This window comes from Salvelinus sp. IW2-2015, linkage group LG4q.2, assembly GCF_002910315.2.
Source record: "Salvelinus sp. IW2-2015 linkage group LG4q.2, ASM291031v2, whole genome shotgun sequence".
Classification (NCBI taxonomy): domain Eukaryota; kingdom Metazoa; phylum Chordata; class Actinopteri; order Salmoniformes; family Salmonidae; genus Salvelinus; species Salvelinus sp. IW2-2015.
In genome coordinates this window covers 15,206,957-15,227,802 of record NC_036843.1, presented here as the reverse complement: position 1 = coordinate 15,227,802, position 20,846 = coordinate 15,206,957, and the positions used below count along the sequence as shown (strand labels likewise).

Genomic DNA, 20,846 nt, shown 5'->3' with positions numbered 1-20,846 from the left:
TCTACCATAATTGCATGATTCATGGAGCGCTGCAGAGATGGTTGTCCTTCTGGAAGTTTCTTCCATTTCCACAGAGGAACCCTAGAGCTCTGTCAGAGTGACCATCAGGTTCTTGGTCACCTCCCTGACCAAGGCCCTTCTCCCCTGATTGCTTAGTTTGGCCGGGCGGCCAGCTCTAGGAAGAGTCTTGGTGGTTCCAAACTTCTTCCATTTAAGAATGATGGAGGCCACTGTGTTCTTGGAGACCTTTAATGCCGCATAAATGTTTTCATACCCTTCCTCCAGATCTGTGCCTTGATTACAATCCTGTCTCGGAGCTCTACGGACAGTTCCTTTGACCTCATGGCTTGGTTTTTGCTCTGACATGCACTGTCATCTGTGGGATATGCACCGTCATCAAATCATGTCCAATCAATTGAATTTACCACAGATGGACTCCAATCAATTTGTAGAAACATTTCAAGCATGATCAATGGAAACAGGATGCACCTGAGTTCAACTTCTAGTCTCATAGAAAAGGGTCTGAATACTTATGTAAATCAGGTATTTCTGTTTTTATATTTAATACATTTGCAAAAAAAATTAACAACCTGTTTTCACATTGTCATTATGGGGTATTGTGTGTAGATTGCTGAGGATTTGTATTTATTTAATCAATTTTGGAATAAAGCTATAACGTAACAAATGTGAAAAAGTCAAGGTGTCTGAATACTTTCCGAAGGCACTGTACACATATTCATTTTACAGAAATGCTTGGGGAAAAACTATTCAGACATTGGTGCAAAATAAAGTTATTTATTTTTGCCTGTGTACTTATTTACTCCCCCAGTGACCTCACCACCCCCCACCCCCCCCTTCAAAAATCTATCTCTATCTAATCTGTAACAATCCCTTGGCACTGAAATGTGGTTGTAAAATAGTCATACTCACTCTTACTTCTGTAATTATTAACCCACTCAATGGTGGTACAAGTGACTTGGACACAGACTGAAGCTTTACTTCAGGAAATATCTTGTTGGTCTATGGTAAAACATGACTGGTGAGGACAAATTTCCAGCAGTTGAAGTTCTGGATGGCAAATCACAGAAGCTCAGCCTGAAACGGGAAGTGGGACTGGTTGGCGCTGTGTCACTTGTGGCTGGCACTATGATTGGATCTGGGATTTTTATGTCCCCTCAATTCGTTCTGGTCAACATAGGAAGCCCAGGAGGAAGCCTGGTGGTCTGGGCTGCTTGTGGCCTGCTGGCTGTGCTTGGCTCTCTCTGCTATGCTGAACTGGGGACAGTCATCCGAGAGTCGGGGGGAGAGTACATCTATATCCTACGGACGTCAGGCCCAGTATTGGCCTTCATTTTAATTTTCAGCTCAGTCATATTTGTGAGACCTGCCAGTGTGGCAGGGATCTCACTGAGCTTTGCTGAATATGCATTGGCACCTTTCTACCAGGACTGTCCATGCCCACAGCTGGTGGTGAAGTGTGTGGCTGCAGCAGGGATTGTGGTGACAGCCATTGTTAACTGTCTGAATGTACGATTCTCCATGTCAATGCAAGTGTTCTTCATGGTGGCCAAGGTGCTGGCTCTTTCAGTAATAATTATTGGAGGAGTGGTGTTGCTCGTCAGAGGGGAAACAGAAAGTTTTGAGGATTCTTTTAATGGGACCAACTTGGGCATCAATCCGATAGGTATTGCTTTCTACCAGGGACTGTGGTCCTACGATGGATGGAATAACTTGAATTATGTGACAGAAGAGCTGAAACGTCCTGAGGTAAAGAGATGCATTCACTTCCATTGTAGAAACTGTACATTGAAGTTATATTAGTACTGATTTTGAGTACATAATACATTATATTTCTTATCTCATACAGGTTGATTACAAAGGAACACTAACACTGGTTTAGGTACACAATTTCTGGCGCAAACACTGCCCATCTTTTCAGTCTACTGTATTTTCAATAATGCAGCATGCTTTGCTCCAGGACACAGGGTGACATAACATGCCCTTAACTCATTCAGTAATGTGGGGTTCATCATTGTCAATGTTCTGAATCTAGGCTGCTCAAAAAATATGCCATCCACATTCTGAGTGTCACTGACCCTGGCAAAAAGTGTTTTTCCTTGGCTCCCATTGACGGTTTAGAAACAACTTAATCGATAACAATGTGCAACATCATAAATGTTTTAGTTAGTCACCCCTCCTCAGATTTCTGAGGTGTTACTACTATTCCAGAATGTTTGAAATTATGGAAAATGGGTATACATTGTTACTGGTACCTTTTCTTTTTGAGGAGATTAAAGTTGACAGCACTCACAATCTTGTAATTATTAACTGATGTAACAGTAGGTGCAACTTGTCCTGTAAGAACAAAACATTTAAACCTGTAACGACTCTCATCGTTGGTTGAAGGAGAGGGGGACCAAATCGCAGCGTGGTATGTATCCATATTTATTTGAATACTTTCTTTAAGACGAACAAAACAATAAACAAAACGAAACCCAACGACGCTACAGTCCTGAACTTGAGAATATAATAAAACACAAATAACGCACGAACAGGAACAATCACCCACAAACAAACAGTGAACACAGCCTACCTAAATYTGGTTCCCAATCAGAGACAACGTAAAACACCTGCCTCTGATTGAGAACCATATCAGGCTAATCAGACACACCTCCCAATGAAACACACAACATAGAATATACCCACCCAGCTCACGTCCTGGCCAACTAAACACAGACTAAACAAAGGAAATAAGGTCAGGAACGTGACAAAACCTCTCTCCAGCTTAATACAAATAACTGTTGATGATAGATCTCCTACCACATGGCTGAAACACAGAAACTCAGCCTCAAGTGGGGCTTATTGGTGTTATCTCATTCTTTGTTGGGACCATGAAGGGATCTGACATTTTTATGTCCCCTCAGTCTGTGCTGGTCAACATAGGAAGCCCCAAAGCCAGCTTGGTGATCTGGGAAGCCTGTAGCCTGCAGGCCACATTCCCTCTGCTCAGAGGTGGGTAGTAATGTGCTACAAGTAACAGTTACATGTACTACAGTACATTTTTGGAGGAACTTGTGCTTTTTCTAGTTAATCTCTGTGGGTTGTACTTGTACCAAAGATTTGTATAACTAACCCAAGATAGACCACAGCCTGTTATTTCCAATGGGAGCAAATTAATTATAGCGGGCAGAACAAGCAATGAGGTGGGCAGAGCCAAGCACAAGCTAGCTAAATCCTATTGGCACATTCTGGCATGTATTTGCATATTTCCATTAGGGAATGCCTACTTTGTGAAGCGCGTGTGTGCAATAACTCAATTCGCCCTTGCGCTCCTTCTAAACAACAACATTTTTGAAAACTTTTGCAAAGGCTAAAGTATTAAAAACGTAGTCCACTCTGTTCATAGCAGATTCTAGTTTTGGGAACAGAAAACTGTATTGGGATCAAATGTTGCATCAATGACAAAATTTGCAGAACTTCGGCCAAAATCCATCTCGCTTCATCTACCGGCCACTGGGCTGTCTCTCATTACCATATTTTGTGGTGAGTGGAAATGCCATCCGGATGCTTCAGATTTATACATCCGGTGAAACATTTGGCTCATTATCCTATCTGTGCTTTCAGACTTGTTAAAATGGCGCCGAAGAGGATGGCTGAAGTTCTACATGCCCGTACCTAATTGTGCTATTTTGTTTTCCGTTTTTTGCATTGTTTGCATTGTTTTTTTAATTATCTTGTACATAATGTTGCTGCTACTGTCTCTTATGACCGAAAATGACTTCTGAACATCAGAACTGGGATTACTCACCACAAAGATTTTTCCTTTAACGAGTCTGACGAGAAAGATATACTGCTCTCGTGGGAACAGGCACAGATCCCTGTCATTTGCGTGAAGAAAAGACGGAGGAAAAGAGGACGCAGATCGGGCTGCCTTCTGAGATTCCGTAGGCGGAGTAAACTCCCACCGCTATCAATTCTACTTGCTAACATGTAATGATTGGAAAAGAAAATTGATGACTTACGATTATCCTACCAACAGGACATTAAGAAATGTAATATCTTTTGTTTCACCGAGTTGTGGCTGAACGACAACATGGATAATATAGAGCTGGAGGATTTGCAATACACCAGCAGAACAGAGAAGTTATGGTATTGCTCGCCTGAGGTAGAGTACCTTATGATAAGTTGTAGACCACACTATCTACCAAGAGAGTTCTCATCTATAGTATTCGTAGGCGTCTATTTACCACCACAGACCGATGATGGCACTAAGACGGCACTCAACCAACTCTATAAGGCCATGACAAACAAGAAAATTCTCACCCAGAAGCGGCGCTCCTAGTGGCCGGGGACTTTAATGCAGTCAAACTTAAATCAGTTTTACCAAATTTTTACCAGCATATCACATGTGCAACCGTAGGGAAAAAAAACTCTAGACCACCTTTTACTCCACACACAGAAATGCATACAAAGCTCTCCCCCGCCCTACATTTGGCAAATCTGACCATAATTCTATCCTGCTGATTCTTGCTTACAAGCAAAAATGAAAGCAGGAAGTACCAGTGACTCGCTAAATACGGAAGTGGTCAGATGACGCGGATGCTACGCTACAGAACTGTTTTGCTAGCACAGACTGGAATATGTTCCGGGATTCATCCAATGGCATTGAGGAGTATACCGTCTCAGTCATCGGCTCCATCAATAAGTGCATCGACGGCGTCGTCCCCACAGTGACCGTACGTACATATCCCAACTAGAAGCCGTGGATTACAGGCAACCTCCGCATCGAGCTAAAGGCAAGAGCTGCCGCTTTCAAGGAGCGGGACACTTATCCGGACGCCTATAAGAAATCCTGCTATGCCCTGAGATGAACCATTAAACAAGCAAAGTGTCAATACAGGATTAAGATTGAATCCTACTACACCGGCTCTGACGCTCATCGGATGTGGCAGGGCTTGAAAACTATTACGGACTACAAAGGGAAACCCAGACGCGAGTTTCCCAGTGACGCGAGCCTACCAGACGAGCTAAATGCCTTTTATGCTCGCTTCGAGGCAAGCAACACTGAAGCATGCACAAGAGCACCAGCTGTTCTGAATGACTGTGTGATAACGCTCTTGGTAGCCAATGTGAGCAAGACCTTTTTAACCTCTTTGGGCTAGACGTGCCGCTAGCGGCACACCTCGACATCATCCAGTGAAATTGCAAAGCGCGAAATTCAAAATACAAAAATTGTAATATTAAACGTTCAGGAAAATACAAGTGTCTTACATCGTATAAAAGCTTAACTTCTTGTTAATCCAGCCGCTTTGTCAGATTTCAAAAAGGCTTTACGGCGAAAGCATACTATGCAATTATCTGAGGACAGCGCCCCGCYTACAAAAGCATTACAAACATTTTCCAAACAAGCAGAGGCATCACGAAAGTCAGAAATAGCGATAAAATAAATTACTTACCTTTGAAGATCTTCCTCTTTTTGCAATCACAAGGGTCCCAGCTACATAACAAATGGTTGTTTTGTTCGATAAAGTCCTTCTTTATATCCCAAAAAAGTCAGTTTAGTTGGCGCGCTTGATTCAGTAATCCACCTGTTCCCCTCATTCAAAATGCATACAAAGGAATCGCAAAAGTTATCACTTAACTTCGTCCAAACAAGTCAAACAACGTTTATAATCAATCCTCAGGTACCCTAATATGTAAATAAATGATACAATTTAAGACGGAGAACAGTATGATCATTACCGGAGATAAATAACCAAGTGCGCGCCCTCATCCACGCGCGCCACAAGACTACAGTCAAAATGAGAGCCACCTAGAAAAACTACATTCCAACAAATTTTTCAAAAAACAAGCCTGAAACCCTTTCCAAAGACTGTTGACATCTAGTGGAAGCCATAGGAACTGCAACCTGGGAGGTATTCCATAGATTTTTCCATAGACAGCCATTTCAATGGGTGGTGACCTCAAAAACAATTTCTGGATGGATTCTCCTCGGGTTTTTGCCTGCCATATCAGTTCTGTTATACTCACAGATATGAATCTAACAGTCTTAGATACTTCAAAGTGTTTTCTATCCAATACTACCAATTATATGCATATCATAGCTTCTGGGCCTGAGTAACAGGCAGTTTACTTTGGGCACCTCAGTCACCCGAACTTCAGAATACTGCCCCCTATCCCTAAGAAGTTTTTAAGCAGGTCAACATTCACAAAGCCACGGGCCCAGATGGATTGCCAGGACGTGTACGCAAAGCATGCACGGACCAACTGGCAAGTGTCTTCACTGACATTTTCAACCTCTCCCTGACTGAGTCTGTAATACCTACATGTTTCAAGCAGACCACCATAGTCCCTGTGCCCAAGGAAGTGAAGGTAACCTGCCTAAATGATTACAGCCCCGTAGCACTCACATCAGTAGCCATGAAGTGCTTTGAAAGGCTGGTCATGGCTCACGTCAACAGCATCCTCCCAGATACCCTAGACCCACTCCAATTCGCATATCGCCCCAACAGATCCACAGATGACGCGATCTCAATCCACACTGCCCTTTCCCACCTGGACAAAAGGCACACCTATGTGAGAATGCTGTTAATTGACTACAGCTCAGCGTTCAATACCATAGTGCCCACGAAGCTCATCACTAAGCTAAGGACCCTGGGACTAAACACCTCCTTCTGCAACTGGATCCTGGACTTCCTGACAGGCCACCCCCAGGTGGTAAGGGTAGGCAACAACACGTCTGCCACGCTGATCCTCAACACTGGGGCCCCTCAGGGGTGTGTACTTAGTCCTCTCCTGTACTCCCTGTTCACCCATGACTGCGTGGCCAAACACGACTCCAACACCATCATTAAGTTTGCTGACGACACAACAGTGGTCGGCCTGATCACCGAAAACAAGACAGCCTATAGGAGGTCAGAGACCTCGCAGTGTGGTGCCAGGACAACAACATCTCCCTCATTGTGAGCAAGACAAAGGAGATGATTGTGGACTACAGGAAAAGGCGGGCCGAACAGGCCCCCATTAACATCAACTGGGCTGTAGTGGAGCGGGTCGAGAGTTTCAAGTTCTTTGGTGTCCACATCACCAACAATCTATCATGGTCCAAACACACCAAGACAGTTGTGAAGAGGGCACGACAAAACCTTTTCCCCTTCAGGAGACTGAAAAGATTTGGCATGGGTCCCCAGATCCTCAAAAAGTTTTACAGCTGCACCATCAAGAGCATCCTGACCGGTTCATCACCACCTGGTATGGCAACTGCTCGGCATCTGACCGTAAGGCGCTACAGAGGGTTGTGGGTACGGCCCAGTACATCACTGGGGCCAAGCTTCTTGCAATCCAGGACCTATAATATGCGGTGTCAGAGGAAAGACCTTAAAATTGTCAGAGACTCAAGTCATAGACTTTTCTATCCTACCACACGGCAAGCAGTACCGGAGTGCCAAGTCTAGGACCAAAAGGCTCCTTAACAGCTTCTACCCCCAAGCCATAAGACTGCTTAACAATTAAATCAAATTGCCACCGGACTATTACATTGACCCCCCCCCTCCCCCCATTTTTTTTACACTGATGCTACTCGATGTTTATTATCTATGCATAGTCGCTTCACCCCTACCTACATGTACAAATTACCTCTAACCTGTACCCCCTGTAGCAGGCTCAAGGGTGTGGGGTTTCCACTTGACCAAGTTCAGTAACAAAACAAGCACCAGTAGCACAAATAGAATGCAAAAGGGAAGTTTATTAGGGGTTTTTGTACACGGGAAAAGGAGGCGGAATTGACCAATCACCTCACAGTCCACAAGCCGTTCATGTTGTCTGTTCCGTTTTTCAAGGGTAATCCTCACACTCGAGTTCTCAGCCAATCTGGTCTGGTACACAAGGGAGGTCATTTTAAATGAGGTAGTCCGACAGTCCAGGTCAGAACGGGTACTCACACAGATTTCGCTCTCTTTTCTCTCACTCTTCATAACTTTCATAACTCTCTTTTCTCTCACTCTTCATAACTCTCTTGTATCTCACCTTCTCTACCTGTTTGTGCAGGCATTTTCCTATTTTATCCCCAAGTGTTCCCTGGCTTAACGAAACACAGTCTTGCCTCGTTGGGGCAGGAAGTCCATATAAGGCTTGGGGGTGGAGCCAGCGACCTGCAAGATATCTCTCCTCAATTACCACTCCCCTCACCTCTCCCTGCCCCCTGTATATAGCCTCGTTATTGTTATGTTATTGTGTTACTTTTTATTATTTTTTACTTTAGTTTATTTGGTAAATATTTTCTTAACTCTTCTTGAACTGCACTGTTGGTTAAGGGCTTGTAAGTAAGCATTTCACTGTAAGGTCTACACTTGCTGTATTCGGCGCATGTGACAAATAAAGTTTGATTTGATTTGATATCATTCTGCTGTTGACATTGTGTTTTGAGGGCGAGTGCAAATGAAATGGCTAGGTAGCTTCACTTGACTCTGAGGAGATTTTTGTTAGTGGGTTCTTAGCCATGCTGAAATGTGTCTTGATGATTTGCATACTTGTAACATGATTGAGTTGACTATGACAGTTGATATCTGCACTGTTTGATTATTTATTACTTGATGTTTAATTCCATGCTGAAATGTGTCAGATTTGCATACCAGTAACATGATTGACAGTGAAATGTCGATATTGATTGTTGTTTTACTGTTGTTGTTTTTTGAAAGTTTATTTTAGCGTCTTTTACTTTCGGTTCTGTACAACAGCTTTAAACATAGCATATATTTCACAGCGGTTTTGATGGTACAAAGATTCTCACCACTTTACATTGCTTGTTTTGTCAAATAAAAGGAAATTAGGCGAACTATTAGAATTTTTGCAACCAGGAAATGGCGGTGCGATTTCTGCATATTGCACCTTTAAGTCAACTTTGAATAAGACTATAATTGAAACTGTACAGCCTATGGACTTTGTTTGATGTCAGTCTTCATTGGAGACTACCTGTGCTGGAGGACATCTGCAAGATAGTGCTGGCAGGCTTAAATAACAAATTCATGAACAGTATGAATGTATGTCATATGTTCATATAGGTATTTTGCATGGTGGTCAAGCTGGAGGTCTTGGCATTGACAATTATTGGAAGTGTGGTGCTGCTTTTCGAGGGGTACACTGAAAACATTGATGATTCCGTTAAAGCGACTATGGTCCAATCATGGTTGGAACACTTTGAATTATGTCACAGAAGAACTAAAACACCCTGAGGTAAAGAAAAATTAAACAGTTTGATATTGAGTGCTTCGATAGTATGATTTGCCCAGAGTAGGCAAAAATAAACCGTTTTCTTTTTTGTACTACTGAGGTTATAGCCCACAGGAAATAAACCAAAAATACAGACTATAGGATATACAGGCAAATCAACTGAGACAATACCTGACAAGTATACTCTATCGCATCCTGCTAAATGGTTTTGATCTTTGGACCACCCCACCAACAGAGATATAGTGTGCTCTTATCTATTTTTTTTAATTGCATCTGATACACTAATCAGGATGGAAATGTGGTGTAAAATGTCTGCAGAACTTCGTCATTAGCTAGAGGGCAAGTCTACACTAAAAAGACTTTGGCTGTCATTTCTACATTTACATGGCTTTTGACAGCAATTGCATGTGGCTTTATGACCAACACATATAACAATGGTGAGATACTGTAGGTCAACCTTGGCCTTAACCTTTCCAACCTTCAGGGAAAGGAATTATCCAAGTGTACAATGACATAGCATTCCCTTTTCTCACTCTCCTAGTCAATCAGACCTCCTTTTTTTGTTGCAGTAATAATTTGGTGAATCTTTAACAAACACTTTGGGGGGGTAATCTGTATGGGAACCATTTCATCTATAAACAAAGAAGACACAACAATATACTTTTTGCAACCTGAGAAGTTAATATTAACTACTAAGTACTTTGCTCCCAGCATCAAAGATTTGCCAGGTCTTTGTATTTATTTGTCTTGCTTAAGAAGAAAGGATTGACCATTGACAACAGTTTCTCCTGTTGCTTGAATCAGTAAGCTGGCCATGGCAAAAACAGAAACAGAAGGGCATCAACTGAAGTGCAAGTTGGGTTTAGTCGGTGCTGTTTCACTGGTAGCAGGAATCATGATTGGATCGTGTATATTCATGTCCCCTCAGTTTATGCTGTCCTACATTGGAAGTCCAAAGGCAAGCCTGATCATTTGGGCCCTGTTTGGCCTAGTAGCCATGCTGGGGGCACTCTCATAAGCTGAACTAGGAACCATTATTAAAGAATCAGGTGGGGACTTCATCTACATCCTTCTAATCTATGGCCCTTTCCCTGCCTTCTTTGAGGCCTTTAACTTCCTACTAGTGGTGAAGCCAGCGAGCATCGCACCAATATCCCTCAGCTTTTCAGAATACGCTGTGGCACCTTTCTACCAAGACTGTTCTCCTTTCAGCTAATAGTGAAATGTGCTGCTGTTGCAGCCATCATGGTTGTAGCCATGGCAAACATCTTGAATGTACATTTATCCATGAGAATTCAGGTGGTCTTCTTGGTGGCAAAGCTACTTATTTGCCTTGATGGTTATAGTAATTGGAGTAGTGAAAATTGCACAGGGGAATGTTACTGTACAAAAAAATGCTTTTGATAGTACGAACTTGGGTGTGAGCTCTATAGGGATGGCTTTTTACTAAGGCCTCTGGTCCGTCACTGGCTTGTACAACTTAAACTATGTGAAAGAAGAATTGAAAAGACCTGAGGTAAGAATGCACTGTAATAAGTAATGTCCTTTGTTCCATGATCTTAAGGACTTAACATATCTTTATCCATCTTGCACCCTCTCAGGTAAATCTGCCCAGGGCAGTTATGATTGCCATCCCCATGGTAACCATGCTCTATCTACTGGTCAATGTGAGCTACTTGGCTGCCATGACGCCCAGAGAACTGATGTTGTCGAGTGCAGTGGCTGTCACCTGGGGGTGAGAGAGCTTAACTCCATCCACACACCTCTCTCAAAAATGTTTTCAATGTGTGATGAGCTGACAAATTACATTGTTGTCTTTAACAGGAATAAGGTGCTCGGGAGATGGGGATGGGTGATGTCCATTGCAGCTGCTTTGTCTGCTTTTGGCTCCCTGAATGGAACATTCTTTAGTGGTGGCCGGGTGTGCTTTGTGGCTGCAAGAGAGGGACACATGGTGAGAAACACATGCAAGAGACAGGCAATTTTACCTGACATTTTTCAAAACGAAACTTTGGCATAGTCTGATGTAGGTGTTGAGTTAGATAGTTTTGTAGTTTTTATGTCAACATTTGTATTGTCTTTATCTCCAGCCTGATATTCTTGCCATGGCCCATGTGAATCGACTGACCCCCTCTCCAGCCCTGATCTTCACCACGGCTATCTCACTTCTGGTTCTCATCCCTGGGGACTTCCAGAGCATTGTCAACTTCTTCAGGTAGTTTATGCTTTGACTTCAAAATGTCTCAATACATTTATCAAATTGTTGCTTTATTTATCTTCCATCCCTCTCCATTGATATTGCCAGTTTTACAGCCTGGTTCTTCTATACAATCACTCTGTCTGGGCTTCTCTACCTCAAGATCAAGAAACCTGAACTTCCCAGGACATATAGCGTGAGTCTCATAGGATATCTAATTTCTTTTTTTATTTATAAAGGTCTGAGTCCTTTTGAACAACACAAGATTGATTTATTAAAATGCAATTGCCCGAATGGACCCATCTGCTTTCTAAAGTGACAGTACCACTGTTTTTGTTTATTCACCCAGGTTCCCATTGTAATCCCCATCTTGGTCATCATGGCAGCGATTTTCCTTGTGATGGCACCTATCATTGACAACCCCGCAATAGAGTACCTCTACGTCACCATATTCATCTTCAGTGGTGTATTGGTTTATGTGCCATTCATTCACTACAAACTCTGCCCTGGACTGTTGGAGAAAGTCACTGTGTTCCTGCAGCTCTTCCTAGAGGTGGCACCAGCAGACAAAAATGTATGACAATGCTGTCTTCTGAGTAATACCTGGACCAAAATAATTTACATCTGAGATGGGCACCACCATAACCTGATTTTCAATAGTATTTAGGATGGAACTTTTTAAAAAACCCTGAAATTGTTATAAAATTCGGTAAATATCAGACTTCATTTGTACTGACTTGTACTGTAATATAGGATGCTTTCAATAGATAACGCAAGTAAACATACCATTTTGTAAAATTGTAGACTTTATTTGGTAAAAACAAAAAAGAGAATTTGTTGTTAATTTTTGTTTTGTTTTACATTAGTATGTTCCGACAAGACATTTAGTAGGATAAATCCAAAATGACTGTGCAGGTATTACAAAGATTAGTTCGATTTTTTTGTGAAGACACTCAATCATGGTAATGTATGCAGCATTTTCAGTATAAAAAGTAGGAAAGCAATATGGGTAAAAATAAATGGTACCACACAGGCCCATTTCCAGCACTGATTGTAACAACACATGTTCAGTAGACTTTTTATTAGAATCAGACTTCCAAAAGCCATCCTTGATGGAATAATCCTGGGTAATGTCAAAATATAATCATAGGCATAATTTTAGGCTGTTATTTTCCTGTGTAGCCTGCTAACAACTTCATGAGTCCTAATCAGTTACTATCATTTAGTTGGCAATTAAAATAGATCCAGATCATCAATAGATGTAGACTCATTTTGTTGGATATACTTGAGAATGTCGATTTGATCGTTCACCTCATCTGCAACTGGAAGGACACCCACAACTGGGCCCCCACCACCTGAGACTAGAGAGGAGGACTTCACAGGCAGTTTTGGCTTTGGGGCCAGTTTGGGTTTGGGGGCAGGAACTGGCCTTGCCTTGATACTTTTCTTCACCTGGAGGAGCTTGTAAAAGTTGTCTTCTATCCTGAAAAGGGAAACAAGGACAATGTTGAATGGCTAATACAATGTTGTAATAACCACTTTGTCTCGCAAATAACTGTGACTGTATACCTGAAAAGTTCATCTGTATCCTCATCCAGTCCTGAATCTGCAGATGCCACATCCTTGTATGCTGTTGGAAGAAGTAAAGGGTCCCCCAACTTCACTTTCCACATCAAGTCTGGCTCCTTAAACAGCTTAACGTTGCCTGTTAGCACAATGAAGATATGAGTTGAACTTAAATTGGACAAGAGGCAGGCTTCCTTGGGACCAGATCTGATATTTTCATTTACGGGATGTCAGTCTGGAATCTCTGACACTGACACTGTTTGTAGACAGCTTATGACATTGTTATGGCAGTTCCTATGGAAGCAATAAATGGAACACAGAATCTGTATTTAAATATTTATACTAACTGTCTTTGGCTGCAGGTTGAAACAAGTCGTCATCTATATCCTCAGCCTCATCAAACAGAGAGAACTTAGGTTGGGTAGCCACTTTAGCCTGTGGAGGCTTTTTCTTCTTCTGCCTCGTGCACCTGGGGGAAAGGGTGACAGAAAGCATTAAATACCATATGTCTTGTTTTGCACACTTTGTACAAAATAATAAAATGCAGTACTACAGGATATTTCTTAACGTAGCTCTTTATTAGCTAGCTATAACTGGCATGTTAACGTATCGCCAACCAGGATCAAACTGACCATGACCTAACCATTTGGGTGGTCTTAACCAATCATAGCACAGTATGATATGGCGATAAAATGCATCCAATTATAATTCAGTATGTTTACACATATGAATATTACACCATACAGTGCCTGTAGAAAGTATCCCAATTTTCAAATGTTGTTGATTTACAGCCTGAAATGATATTTTCTCTTCATCCATTTGATCCAGAATACAGATATTTGAGAAGACACCAAAACCATTGAGAAAAACATCTAAAATGAACACAACCTCAGCAAGGCTCTTACTTTAAATTGCCTAGAGGTCCAAGGTACTCATCATCATCGTCATGTTCCTGCTCCTCTTCCCTAGGTTTCACTGGTGGAACATGTTTGGTTACTTTCGCAGCAGCAGCAGGGGTCTCCTCACTTTCAAAGAAATTAAAGCCTTCTTCTTTATCCTGGTCCTGCCAATCTGCAACGTTCCTGGTTTTCAAATCTGCCATTGTGGACTTCGCTCCTACAGAAATATGAACTGTGAGCCAAATATTCTTTATGATATTATATTCTTGATTAAATAAGGCAACTTCTACACTACAGGGAAGTACTGTTTATTTTTTCTGTTGGTTAATAATTCATACTTTTCTTAAATAACTAGCCAGGCAGATACATGTCAATTTGAACCCCTGACCGCCTTGATATACAGTAACCTCATTGTTCAAATAATAATTTCACAGTTTGGTGCAGTGCAGTAGTATTAGTACTAATCCCCAAAGTTGAACATTTTCTGACCTATGTAGTTTGCATTAAGATAGAGGGGTGACATTAATGTAGGTGAATGAGTTAGAAAGTGCAAGTTTCAGTCAGAGACAAGCAAATCAAACAAGTTATTTACCAGCCAACAGTGCATGATGCCATATTTAGAAGGAACGAGTAGGAAAGAGCACATTAAAATGTCTAAAAACTCTATAGAAAAAATACTATTTACTGTAGTGCTTTGTGGTACATTACCTAAGAGCTCCAACACCTCTGGGCAAGTAGCAAGTGTAGAATTCTTGGAGATAAACTTGACCAGTTCGTCAAAGGCCATCCTACGCTCCCGGATGTCTGCCTCGCCTACAAACAGGGCCTTGCGAGGCATGGCTGGTAAGGTGATCTTCGGATACTGACCCATGAGTCTGTAGTAAAACTCATCAATTTCACTGTATTTCTTTGAAACCTGCAAAACACATGTAAAACATGCAGGGTCTAGGTACGCCTGTAGCTTTTATAGCAATGCTTTGGGGTTCAAATCCAACCGTTAGAAATGTATATTTGGTTGTTGTTCAAAATCTTAATGTTATTATGCATTATGTAGCTGTTATAAAGGGTTTAGGAATGCATACTGTACATACTGAATGCTACAGTGAAGTGTTACCACAATTTCAGACCAAGCAGTAGCTGCTACACCATCACTTTCAATTTGAGGTGATTAGGGGCACAGGGGCAGGATCCTAATACTTATGTTTCCACCTAACTTACATGGGACTACGACTACCTGTGACTACCTACCACCAGCTGTACAACGTCTTCAGGTTTGTGCTTGCCGGATTTGAAGGCAGCCAGCCGAGTCACCACAATTATCTGGTACTCCACATGACCTGTCATCATGGTACCACGGATCTCCTGGTAAAGAGGCACCTGCAGATCTATGCCTGTCACCTCATTCTGCAACGGCCTGGGATGAAAAACATTGTGACATTGACCAAAAGTAATTGCACAAAGTGCAAGATTCATACAAGAACAGAACTGTGGAGTGACATCGTGCATGAACATCCTTCCACACTGTCCCAACGGTAAACAGCAAGAAAGGAATCCAGCAAACATGTCAATGACAACTTATATTTCACTACATGCTGGTATTAATTAATATGTGCACAATAGTTTGGTGAATAGTTGCAACTAAGTCAAAGGGACCCCTGGGTTGGTACAGGGAAAAACAAGGACTGGCTTCAACAAGTAAACAACGATGGGGATGTGTTTCACAAGTGTTATCAGGCAACCTCGAAACGTCAAAGAAAGATAGCTACGAAATGTTCTTCATTTTACCTGCTTGTAATAAGTCCGTCTGGCATTGTGGTAAGATTGCTGTCCTGTCTAGTCTCTGTTTAGCTGTAATCAAGCTGACCACCCCCATTCCCTACTGTTATGATACAAGTCATGGGATGGGAACTAGATGGGAACTACAGGAACTTCCGGTTTTAGCCTTCAAAATAGAAGCGCGCTGCTGCACTCGTTCTGCACTGCACGAGCGCCGGGCGGTGAGTTGCGAATATTTTACAGTTGCTTGTGGTCTGGGAAGGAGGCACATCGACTCCTTGATAGTAAGTCGAGGCATATGTCAGTAGCAGAACAAGCTCAAATCAAGTAAAAACTAGCATGTTTCGACAGCAAAGCTAGGTAATAGCCATCTACATTGGCTATGATCAGCTGATAGCCCATCCCTCTTTGCCTTTATGTCTTTTGTTTGCAGCCCTGCTACACTATAGCCATCGGGCACCCGCGTGAGAACTCGTTGGCTAGAATACGGCCATACCAGCTCTTATTTCATAGAACTCGCCATAAACCCTGCCACATTGGGAAGATCTAGGCATGTTGCACTGGGACACGTTTTAATATGATAAAAAATACATTTACAATGGGTCCGCCGTGGTTCTGTGTAGCCTAGTAATGCTAATATATTTCAGACCAGTGTATTGTAGTTAATTTCGTCTGACTTAAGTTCAATATATTTGAGTAGGAAACAGGGAAACAACAACGAAGTGAAAGGAGATACCAAGTCAGTTTCACAGCTGAATGCATTCAACCAAAATGTGTTTGCCGCATTTAACCTAGGATCCAGGTAGTTCGCAAAATAATATACCAGAGGGGGGCATCGTTTTACTAGGCTACCTACTAGGCTACATTGGGATCATATGGTTACCACCAGGATTCGAATACATTGAGTTCGTTGACAAAACAGCAGTGGTGGAAAAAGTACCCAAATGTCATACTTGAGTAAAAATAAAGATACCTTTTATAGAAAATGACTCAAGTGAAAGTCACCCAGTATAAAAACAGTACTTGAGTAAAAGTCTAAAGTATTTGGTTTTAAATATAATTAAGTATCAAAAGTAAATGTATACATCTTTTCAAATTCCTTATTATGTAAACCAGAAGGCACCATTGTCTTTGCCAGGGGCATGCTCCAACACTCAGACATAATTTACAGACACTCAGACATAATTTACAAATGAAGCATGTGTGTTTAGTGAGTCCGCCAGATCAGAGGCAATAGGGAAGACCAGGGATGTTCTCTTGATAAGTGTGTGAATTACACAATTGTTCTGTCCTGCTAATCATTCAAAATGCAACGAGTACTTTTGAGTGTCAGGGAAAATGTATGGAGTAAAAAGTACATAATTTTCTTTAGGAATATAGTGAAGAAAAAGTTGTCAAAAATATAAATAATAAAGTACAGATACCCCCAAAAAATACTTAATTAAAATTACTTGAAAGTACTACTTAAGTACTTTACACCACTGCAAAACAAACTATTGGACGGAGATGTATTTGTCAAAGGTCCACGGTGGGTCTGTGTAAACAATGCAATTATATTGGAGATGGCCTCATAGCAGTGAATGTCATCTATTCATTTACTGTTATACTATTTCTAAGTAGCAGCCATATCAGCCAAGGAAACTAATTGTTCTCACTCTATAATAGAACAATGCATGACTGTGGCACTCTTTAGCTGAATTATTAGGATTTTCTTGTATCCACAACAAATCTGCTTATTTACCTGAAATAGAGATAATTTCATTGTTTTCTTTGAAAAGATGGCCCTGGCTGAGAATAGAACATTCCGTTTTCTGCCTGATTGTGGTGCTGTTTATTGTAATTTTCTGGATTATCTTGTGACCAGAACAAAACTACTTAAATAAATGGTGTTTCTTTAAAAAGATGGGCCTGAGGGCCTTCCAAGTTGCGCAGCGGTCTAAGGCACTGCATCTTATTGCTAGAGGCGTCACTACAGACCTGGGTTCAATCCCAGGCTGTATCAAAACCGGTCGTGATCGGTAATCCCATAGGGCAGCGCACAATTGTCCCAGTGTCGTCCGGGTTTGGCCGGGGGGGGGGGCCTTACTTGGCTCATCGCGCTCTAGCAACTCCTTGTTGCAGGCCGGGCGCCTGCAGGCTGACCTCAGTCGTCAGTTGACTGGAGGAATCCGATGCATTGGTGCAGCTGGCTGCCGGGTTAAGCGGGCGGGTGTTTCGGAGGACGTATGACTCTGCCTTTTGCCTCCCAAGCCCGTTTGGGAGTTGAAGCGGTGAGACTAGATCGAAATTGGGGAGAAAAATCAGGATGGGCCTCGCTGACATGGACTGTTTCCTCACCTTGTTCTTCTTGTGGTTATCCATGGTTGTTGCTTATTTTACCAGGTAACAAGGACTGAAAAAATAGGCTCCTTATTTTACTAAAATAGAGATTTAAATAAATGGTGTTTCTTTGAAAAGATGGGCCTAGCTGACATGAAACATAAATTAAGGGGGAAGGATCCAGAGACACAGAGGCTCATTATCTTTCTGCACGTATTTTTATTTACAATGCTGGCTGCCATGGTTAACAAAAACGCAGGACATTGAGGGCTACCTGAATTGATTCAGAAACTAACATAAGTAGTCCTAAAGTATCACAGCAAGGTCAAACAAGTGTGTGTGTGTTAGTCAGATTATCCAGTATCCACAGCAACACTATTGATTGTTCTCTACCCCCAGTGCATGTGGTGTACTGTACTATGGACTTAGCCATGCTCTCACTAACCCTAATATTTTCTCTGTCTCCCCTTCCGGAGGGCCTGAGGCTCTTGGACCACAACTTAGGACACCCTGGCCTGACACCTGGACGTCCCTGGACATATCCCCCCTCTACCTGCCTGTTACTTTAAAGTCCATATTTAACCTATACAGCTCTGGATCCATTGTCTTACCTATTACTGCAACAAATTGTCAGTTATTTGCCCTTTTTATAGATGTTTTATTTTTTACTAATGACTGAAGGCTGTGTGACCATTAACAATTGCTGCATATACATTGTCATTCTCCCAAAGTATTGACTTGCACATTTCTTCTCATCTCAGGGATTTAACAATGGTGTAAAGTAGCTCAAACCAATGCTTACACCTAGTCAATGCTTGGATATCCATGAGGAGAGAGATGGACAATTGGTATGCAGCCACTGATTTCAGGTGGCTTCATCAACAGATGGAATGTGTTCCAAATGGCACCCTATTCCGTATACATAGTGCACTAATTTTGACCAGGGCCCATAGGGCTTTGGGAGACATTCCACCTGTTGAGCCCCACCCTGCCTATTGTTATCCATCCCATTCCCCCAGTTAAGCAAACAAAGGGGAGAGGCTCTGACTATAATTTATGTAGTAAATTGCTTTTCCTATCTATTACTTTATTTTATAAACTTATTTTGTTGTGTATGTATGTCCCTTTTAATAAAACCTTAATTGGCTCCCGAGTGGCGCAGCGGTCTAAGGCACTGCATCTCTGTGTAAGAGGCATCACTACAGTCCCTGGTTTGAATCCAGGCTGCATCACATCCGGCCGTGATTGGGAGTCCCATAGGGTGACGCACAATTGGCCCGAGTTTGGCCGGGCTAGGCGGTCATTGTAAATTAGAATTTGTTCCTAACTGACTTGCCTAGTTAAATAAAACATTTAGTTTTTTTAATTAATTCAAACAAGAAATGTATATTTTCACTGGTGGATATTCACGATGGACATTATACTGAACAGTCATGTACCAATGAGATTCACAAGTATTGCAGTTGTGTGTGTGTGTGTTGTTGTTGCCATTCAGCTTCATCTAGCCTTGGTATAGAATAACTGATAACTGACAAAATACCTCAGCCATAGGAAATCATTGGGGAAAGAAGTCACACTTCCGGTTGGCACAAATCTTTATTTGACTTTCTGTAATAGAGATACAGACCGTATAAAAGCATACATTCAAAACCTTATGGTCAGATGTAATGGAATCCAAGTTTCTGGGTGTGTAGGGGTCAGTGACTTGAGTGGGAGAAAGAACCAGTGGAGGCAGCAATAGGGAGGTAGATGGGGGGCCAGGCACGTCCAGGTGTCAGGCCAGGGTGTACTCAGTCGCGGTCCAAGAGTCTTAGGCCCTCCGGAAGAGGAGACGGAGACAAGATGTGGGTTGCGAGCATGCACTAGGGGCAAAGAATGATCAATCGTGTTGTTGTGGACACTGGGTAATCTGACTAACACGCACACACACACCTGCATGACCTCGCTGTGGTACTGTAGGCCTATTTGTTTTCACTTCTTGTTACCTGGTAAATAACCAACAAATTAGGTGAGGAAACAGTCCATGTTAGCCAAGCCCATCTTTTAAAATAAACAATTTATTTCAATCTCTAGTTGAGTAAAATGTACTGAAAAAAAATATAAAGGCAACATGTAAAGTGTTGGTCCCATGTTTCATGAGCTAAAATAAAAGATCCCAGAAATGTTCCATATGCACAAAAAGCTTATTTCTCTAAAATGTTGTGCACAAATTTGTTTACAGCCATGTTAGTGAGCATTTCTCCTTTGCCAAGATAATCCATCCACCTGACAGGTGTGGCACATCAAGAAGCTGATTAAACAGCATGATTATTACACAGGTGCACCTTGTACTGGGGACAATAAAAGGCCACTACAATGTGCAGTTTTGTCAAACAACACAATGACACAGATGTCTCAAGTTTTGAGGGAGCGTGCAATTGGCATGCTGACTGCAGGGATGTCCACCAGAGCTGTTGCCAGAGAATTGCTAATTTCTCTACCATAAGCCTCCTACAATGTCGTTTTAGAGAATTTAGCAGTACATCCAACCGGCCTCACAACTGCAGACCACGTGTAACCATGCCAGCCCAGGACCTCCACATCCAACTTCTTCACCTGCGGGATAGTCTCAGACCAGCCACCAGGACAGCTGATGAAACTGAGGAGCATTTCTGTCTGTAATAAAGCCCTTTTGTGGGGAAAAACTTATTCTGATTGGCTGGGTCTGGCTCCCTAGTGTGTGGGACTATGCCCAAATATGTGAAATCCATAGATTAGGGTCTAATTAATTAATTTACAAGTAACTGATTTCCTTATTATGAACTGTAATTCAGAAAAATCGTTGAAATTCTTGCATGTTGCATTTATGTTTTTGTTCAATG

The 20,846-nt window shown here is 42.0% G+C and overlaps 2 protein-coding genes across 2 annotated transcripts; one reads left to right on the top strand and one right to left on the bottom strand.

The window, feature by feature from the left end:
- The first annotated feature begins 967 nt into the window (after positions 1-967).
- LOC111963398 (b(0,+)-type amino acid transporter 1-like) lies at positions 968-12,303 on the top strand. The gene is made up of 6 exons (XM_023986815.2): positions 968-1,767; positions 10,830-10,963; positions 11,053-11,182; positions 11,319-11,443; positions 11,534-11,621; positions 11,775-12,303. The coding sequence occupies exons 1-6, from the start codon at positions 1,033-1,035 to the stop codon at positions 12,003-12,005; spliced, it is 1,443 nt and encodes a 480-aa protein (XP_023842583.1). The 5' UTR covers positions 968-1,032; the 3' UTR covers positions 12,006-12,303.
- hs1bp3 (HCLS1 binding protein 3) lies at positions 12,212-15,826 on the bottom strand. The gene is made up of 7 exons (XM_023986816.2): positions 15,676-15,826; positions 15,139-15,304; positions 14,599-14,806; positions 13,897-14,107; positions 13,339-13,460; positions 12,995-13,130; positions 12,212-12,908 (listed from the first exon to the last, which is right to left on the bottom strand). The coding sequence occupies exons 1-7, from the start codon at positions 15,699-15,701 to the stop codon at positions 12,659-12,661; spliced, it is 1,119 nt and encodes a 372-aa protein (XP_023842584.1). The 5' UTR covers positions 15,702-15,826; the 3' UTR covers positions 12,212-12,658.
- Positions 15,827-20,846: the final 5,020 nt, after the last annotated feature.